This window comes from Pundamilia nyererei, unplaced genomic scaffold, assembly GCF_000239375.1.
Source record: "Pundamilia nyererei isolate P.nyererei 1_Seehausen unplaced genomic scaffold, PunNye1.0 scaffold00007, whole genome shotgun sequence".
NCBI classification, from domain to species: domain Eukaryota; kingdom Metazoa; phylum Chordata; class Actinopteri; order Cichliformes; family Cichlidae; genus Pundamilia; species Pundamilia nyererei.
In genome coordinates, this window is record NW_005187408.1 from 4,711,101 (window position 1) to 4,718,286 (window position 7,186).

The 7,186-nt window shown below is 42.3% G+C and overlaps 2 protein-coding genes across 2 annotated transcripts in view; both read right to left on the reverse strand.

The window, feature by feature from the left end:
• Window positions 1–2,078, reverse strand: part of LOC102202820 (SH3 domain-containing kinase-binding protein 1-like) — a 3,422-nt gene extending 1,344 nt beyond the window's left edge. Inside the window, exons 1-4 of the mRNA XM_005722603.1 lie at window positions 1,913–2,078; window positions 1,631–1,662; window positions 1,010–1,177; window positions 205–287 (exon numbers count right to left, since the gene is read on the reverse strand). Of these exons, the coding sequence (XP_005722660.1) occupies window positions 205–287; window positions 1,010–1,177; window positions 1,631–1,662; window positions 1,913–1,979 (350 nt within the window). The 5' untranslated portion in view covers window positions 1,980–2,078. The remainder of the gene's footprint in view (window positions 1–204; window positions 288–1,009; window positions 1,178–1,630; window positions 1,663–1,912) is intronic.
• Window positions 2,079–5,066: 2,988 nt separating this feature from the next.
• rrs1 (ribosome biogenesis regulator 1 homolog) lies at window positions 5,067–6,440 on the reverse strand. The gene has a single exon (XM_005722604.2). The coding sequence runs from the start codon at window positions 6,352–6,354 to the stop codon at window positions 5,320–5,322; it is 1,035 nt and encodes a 344-aa protein (XP_005722661.1). The 5' UTR covers window positions 6,355–6,440; the 3' UTR covers window positions 5,067–5,319.
• Between the last annotated feature and the right edge of the window lie 746 nt (window positions 6,441–7,186).

Below are 7,186 nucleotides of genomic sequence, written 5' to 3' on the forward strand. Positions count from 1 at the left end.
CAACTAATGAGGGAAGAGAGGGGCCACCTGTTCAGGGGTGCTGGGCGGAGAGCAGTGGGGTGGGATTTGGAGATGGGGGATGTGGGGAACATCTGCCGAATGCTGGGTGTATGTGCATGATTGTGTGTCTGTGTGTGTGTGTGTGTGTGCATATACTTGATAAGAGGGAAGCATGAAATTATTGATGTGTGTGTTTACACCTACTTCCCATATCTGCCGCGTTCACTGTCACCGGGTGTAGTCCTCACAGATAAACTCCTCCGAAGGCCTTTGGGAGGCAGATTTGCCTGAGAGTGGAAACATGATGTTTTTAATTCCACCTTTTATTAATTATTTAATAGTAAATAGACAGTAATTATAAAATAGAGTTATTTAAAACACTTTTCTTCTTGTTGTTTTTGATTTTTTTTTTAATTTGTGTTGTTCAAAAACATAGAAGTAATTTTTGATCATGTCTTTTTGTTATAGCAAATAACATAAATCAAACTGACATTATCAAAATTTTGATAATACAGGAAATTTTTTAAACTTTTTTCAGAGAATGGTGAGAGAATAGTTTATAGTTATTAACTGTTAGTGAGGAGCATGTTATACTTCTTAACACCTGCTGTGTTTGTCAGTGTTTAACTGCTAAATTAGAGAAGGTAAAATTGTGAGAAATCTCTTTGCTTCTGGTCAATCACTGCACAATATGAGCTCCCACCAAAACCAGTGCAAATATTATGCATTTAAGTCTGAAATTTATGAATTACCCTTTATAAATATCCCTTATTAAATGTGCAACAATTCAAGACTGACTTAAGGAAACAGCTCTCATAGGCGTTTCTAAATTCTGTCATGACTGTAATATGTTTATGTAGGCACACATTTGGTTCTGGCTTATTTAAAACATACATGATGTGACAAGCAGAGCAGAGAGGATAATATAATCTGTCATCTGTAAGCTGCAGCAGCAACAGTTCTGTCCACTTTCTCTGCATTACTGAGCACATTCAAGAAGCCAACCAACCTGGCGCAGCTCCATCACACATGAGGCGGGGAAATAACCTCGCTGCCCATTCTGCAGCTGCCCAAACCACCTCCCTTCCTCGTGTTTGGACAGCACCAGGGTGACGTCACCTGGAGACAGCTCCAGCTCGTCAGGCCAGTGGGGCCTGTACCTGTGCACCACTACCATCTAATGGACAAAAGGAGAATTACAATAATTTTTAACTCTAATTTGAATATTCAATATTGCAAGATTAAAATTCAATGCTACATTTATGTTAGGGCAGAACTTGTTCATGATCAGCGTCCAGCTCCTTTTTTTTACAGCCCGCAGATCAGAGTCGGTGAATGGAAAGGATTACGTGTGAAGACTTGGATTAGTTGTTATTTAGTGTAATGGTAACTCTTAATCAGGGTTTACCCTTCATTATGTTACACCTGAATATTATGTGAGAGAAAGTGGAAAACTAAATGCGTAGTTTTGCAGGAAACTGATTAAACTGATGCAATGTCACATTCATATCCATTAGTCTTTGAAATATATAAGCATACATAAACCTGTGAATTGAGTTCTCATTTTCATATCAGTGCAGTTAAATATGCAGATTTCTGTTGATGAAAATTAAGAAAAAAGTGAACTTGCCTTTTCAGCTTCTGCTCTGTATCGATACCTCCCTGTTTATCATCGAGAGCAGAAATGAATCAGCAAAAAAGGGTTATTTTCAACATTTTTCATTAATATGCAAATGTCCATAAGAAGACCTCGACATTAATGCACATCTGTGCAGCTAAATCTTTATGTACACTGTCCAGAAGGAGGGAAAACAAGGCATTTATCGGTCAGCTGGCACTGGGCTTGCTCTTGCTAACCACATAAATAATGTCCTGCTAAGCCACACTTCCCTGCAGATATGATTCCACTCACCTTGTGGAGCAAGGACAGTGGTGAAAACCTCAAAGTGTTCATTGCTGTGCATGTAGATGCGCTGCATCTTGAAGATCGGACGCTCTCACACTGTCCGGGACTACTGAGCTCTCACTGCAATACCTTAAATAAATGCAGCTGACTAATCCACTGCAGCACAGACTGGAGCTGGACACACACACACAGAGACACACATACACGTGACCAGGGACAAGTAAAATCTTAGTTTATGTCAGAAAATGTATGATTGTTAGAATTTTCTTATCACCTGACACCAATGCTTTTTATTTTGGAATAAGAGGCGGCATCTTTCTCATATATCATGCTTGACCACTCCATCTTGCTGCCAATGTCTATTGTTCTTTGACCATCTGGCCACATGCAAAAGAAGTTTAGAGGCTACTGCTTGCTCAGATGTGAATGAGAATTCATAATTTCACCTCATCAGGAGTGCTTGATTGATTATTGGCTGTGCCCCACTTTCCTGTGGCCTGGGTGAGCAGGGACAAAGATGATAGGGCTGGGGACAGAGTGCCCGACCGCTCAACAGATGGTGATTGAAACCCCACCACCGCCTCCCCTCTCCAGCTCTGGTGCGAAGGCGCTTGGCTGCGAGCTTGCATTAGTGATAAAAAGGCATCCGTCACTAAGATGAGAGATGACTCAGCTGGAGCTGGACAGAGCACCCCGCAGCCTTGGCGACAAAGTGAGGATACAGCACACGCAGAAGGATTTGACTTTTTGTTCTTCTAGACAATCCAAACAGAAATTACGCGGTCAATTTTCACAAATAATTACAATCAGTGTCAACAGGAAATAAGGTTGTCAGAGGATCATGGATTATCTAGGTGAACAGAGCAAGAGGTGCGTTTGTGTGCCGCCTGAAAGTGGAAACACCTCTAAATGCAGGAGACTAATAAATCTCATTATCTGAGGCCTTAGCAGTCCAGGAAAATGTCTGACTAGACTGCAACCACTCTGGCTCCAAGACCAATCTCTTTCAAAAGGGTGAAGACCGTGGAAATACACACCTCAATACCACCACAAAAGCAAGACATGCTCAACTGGATGAGAGAAAAATCCCACTCACAGTTTGCTTTGTGTTGTGTTTAAATGTACTTAAGTTGCAGATTCTGGCGTTGTGAGCTATTTGTTACACTATACACTGCTCCTAATTCAGAACAATGGCTCCAGTCTAGACATCAAGGCCAAACCGAAGCCCTTACATAACCAAAAAAAACACCGCTAAGCTGCTAAGAAATCCGATCTGATGCTTCTCGGAAGAAGAAAACTGATGAACACTGAACAGCTCAGAGCCTGTAAAGACAATCTGCGGCAGCTTAAAAAAATATATTCTGAGCATAAAAACCTCTCTGCTGTTACATGAATGATACATCTGATCTGATGCAGACATGCATTTACTGGCTGGAGCTTGTTGCTGCAGTTAACCAGCCTCATTTAATATGAATGGGAAGCTTTGAAGCTATTTCCCAAGACCATGTAAATTAGTTAACAAGTATGTATAAAAAAACCTGTTTGAACGTTTCCATTAAATATCCCTGGGAGCACTGGGCCATTGTAGGCCACATTTTTAACTAGCAAGAATGTGCGGCACCAATTTTTCCCCCATATTCTTTCAGAAAATACACCTTATATTACTAAATACACACAAACAAATGATTAAATACACCATAAGAGGTATTGTTGCACATTACCAACCCTGGCTGAGTTTTTCTTAGCTACTGCATGGCTTTTTATGCAGTCTCATATTCTGACATGCATATATGTTCATATCCAGAAGCAGAAAATTCACCTATTAACTCCACAGTTTTTACAATAAATTGAAATAATGATGAACATGCATATTGCTGTACTACTTTGCTGCTGCGTTGGTGAAATGTTCCACAAACTAATTCTAATAAATCAGAATTAGTTTGTGGATAAGTGTATAAAAATATGCTGTAGATATAAACACTCTTGTAATACTTACACTACATGCGCAAAGCTGCAGCAGCTGTAAAAAGAATCATCATGGATGCTGCAGTCAAAATGTACAGTAAACATAGTTTACATAGATGGAGGGAGCATCCCACCCGTGGGCCACAGGTAAACCACGTTCTGTTCATATTGCATCATGAATGTCTGCAGATGTTAATGCCAGACGAAGGTTGGAGGTCTGCTGTTATTGAGTCAGCAGAGCACCTCAGCGACCTTAACTTCACACAGAGTTCCTGTGGTTCCTAAACACTTTCACGTTAAATGAACTCATTGCATTCCCACTACAGATCCACGGTTAAATTCAGGGAACGACCCACTCTTTCAAAAATGTTTGTAAAGACAGATGCCAGATGGACTTTTGTCCATACAGTCTAATTGGCTAATAAACAAAGCTAAGCAGCAGTGGGAACATATGGAAGCTTGTTTCTGCCAATGAAAAAACAGCTTTTTCTGTCATCCATATCTCAAAATTTAAAGTTAATAACTTCCAAGTTTTTTTAAGTTACCAAGTTGATAACCTGAATTTTTGACTTATGGGTGGCACATTTTTGTTCTTTTTTCAATTGGAGCAAGAAGCTTCCAAAGGAACGAGTTGATGCAGAGAGCGCGCTAATTAGTTTGACATGATTAGCCACAATCACGTGAAAAGCTTCATTTGAATAACACTTTTTTAATCATTCAGCAGCAAACCTTTATGATTTATAGGAAATTATCTCTTGACCTCCTGGCTACAGATAAATGTGGGTCCCTGAGCCCAATTTAAAGAAATTTATTTTTTAAATATCAAATAATGCTTATAATCCCAATTTGTTTTGCACAAACACTCTGGTTTTATTAGTACTATTAAAGTATTTCCCCAAAGTTACATAAACTACATTAAACTTCTGTTAAAACTATGTAAATCATATGAAAACGTAATGAAATTAAAAATTAGAAGTCAAATATTTTGAATGTATATATGTAGTTTACAAAGTAATATGTAAAGGGTAACAAAAATAGCCTTAAAAACAACCTATTTTCAAATATGTCTCATTTATCAAGGATCTAAAACGCTTTACGATACTTAACTTAACCGTTTCAGACTTGAAGCATCAATTTACTCACACAGAACTAAAAAATCACTTCTGCAATAATTAAAGACAGAAAAACAAGTCACTCGTGTTCTACTCGCTGTAATATTAAAGTATATTTGTGAAATTCTTTCATGAATATTACACATACATCGAAAAGAATCATCATGGATGCTGCAGTCAAAATGTACAGTAAACATAGTTTACATAGATGGAGGGAGCATCCCACCCGTGGGCCACAGGTAAACCACGTTCTGTTCATATTGCATCATGAATGTCCAACACTTTCATGCCAAGGCAGGCACACACACAACCACACACAGGAAGACACCAGAGTCCTCAGCGCTTCCCAGGTTTGCCTCTTCTCTTCCCTCCTCCCCCTCCAGCTGCTTTTCCTTTCCCACCTTTTCCTCTGGCCTTTCCACCCATGCTGCCGCCTTTACGTCCCTTCTTCCCTGCTGCCTTCTTGTGTTTTGCAGCAGCCTCCTCTCTGTCCTCCTGCCTCATCTGTTTATTCACAGCTTTGGTGATGTCCAACTTGGGCTTCTTAGTGTCCATAACTTTCAGGAGCTCCAGCTGCTTCTGCTTTTCATTAGAAAAGTTGCCAATGAGGGGCTCGAATTTCCTCTTCTTGCCCTTCTTTGCTGGGTTCTCCTTGGGCAGGCGGTCCTGAAACCTCCCCAAGGATGCTGTGGAGGTTTTGGCCACACTCTCGGCTCTGGCCAGCTCGTCTTTGGACTGGCTGGCTTTGGGGGTCAGGGTTACAGCAGGGATCTTGACTTTCTGCGATCTGGCGATGTTTTTCAGCCTGTTGAGCTCGTTTTTGGCCACCCTCTCCTTCTTGGCTTTGACGCGTTTGGCGAACTGGTCCTCATTCGGGTCTGCGCTCTCGGGCACCTCGATCAGCCACTCTTTGGTGTCATCGCCGGCCCTCTTGTAGCCCCAGCGCCTCTTCCACTCCTTTGCGGTTTCATCCCACACCAGGTTGGTCTTCTTCTTCTTCTTTATGCCTTTCAGCTTGGCGAACTGCTCCCATTTTGTTGGAGGTCTGGGTTTCGGTGGTAGCTTCTCTCTGGGCAGCCGGGTCGACGGCTCCGGCAGTTTGGCCACTATCGCCTCCTCGACCCTCTCCGTGGGCTGTTTCCATATTTCGTTGACGAGAAGCTGCGTGTTGTCGCGAGCGAGAGCGCGCAGAAAGTCCTCTTTGCTCTTCTCCCGGAGGTCGCGAGGCTCGATGCGGTTTTTGTCACACGCCAGCAGGTTCCCGATGTCAAACTCCAAGTCCAGCTCTTTCTGGACTGATATGCTTTTCAGCGTTTCCGCCTCTTGCGCCTCAGCTTTAGCCAACAACTCCTCTACACTGCACGCTGCCATGTTGCTCAGTGCTGAAAACCCCACGTGTGAGGCAGGAAAAACACACGGGTCAGTGAAAAGAGCTTCCGGGTCAAAGTCGGCGAGCTGCAGTTTGACACGTGACCACAGGAGTGCGCTGTCGTTTCATTTCTTTGCGTAACAGCGACGCACAGATACAACAGATAGACGGTATCTGAAAGTAATGTCCTCAAGACATATGAAGAAAAATCCACAAAGACCTGATACTGGACCCGAGAGATGGATCTGGCCCAGGTGATCCATTTAGTGTTCACTGAAGCCTCACCAGAAATGGTCTCAGTGGAAGGGTGGCTGTCAAGAAGCTGTTCTTAAGGAAGGGAAGCAGGGAGAAAAGGCTGAAGCATGCCAAATTACACAAGAACTGGACTGAAAATCAGTGGCAGCAGATCTGATGGAGTGATGAATTCAAATATGACATTTTTGGTTCAGATTCTCATCAATATGCAGGAAGGTCGTCAGGAGAGAGGCACGACAGTGAGTGTCTACAGTTATTTGTAAAACACAGTGGAGGCTCCGTCATGGTTTGGAGCTGCATTTCACCCAGGGGTGTTGGAGATCTTGTCAAAAGTGATGAATTGTGACCTCAGTGGCATCAGATACAGATCCACCACGCAACACCATCTAGAAATTGTCCAATTAGCAACATCTCGCCATAAGAACAGTTTCTTCCCCTCTGCTGTTGGACACATGAACAATAACCACATGACTGTCCCCGCCACTAACACATGACCCTACGCTGTGTCACTGCATCATTTCATGTTTGGCACCGATCACCACCTGCACTCATGTATATATCTTTCTACGTAGCACTCAT

Bases quoted from the DNA above. Each gene is read 5' to 3' on its own strand.
- rrs1 (XM_005722604.2), bottom strand. From the start codon at position 6,354: ATGGCAGCGTGCAGTGTAGAGGAGTTGTTGGCTAAAGCTGAGGCGCAA.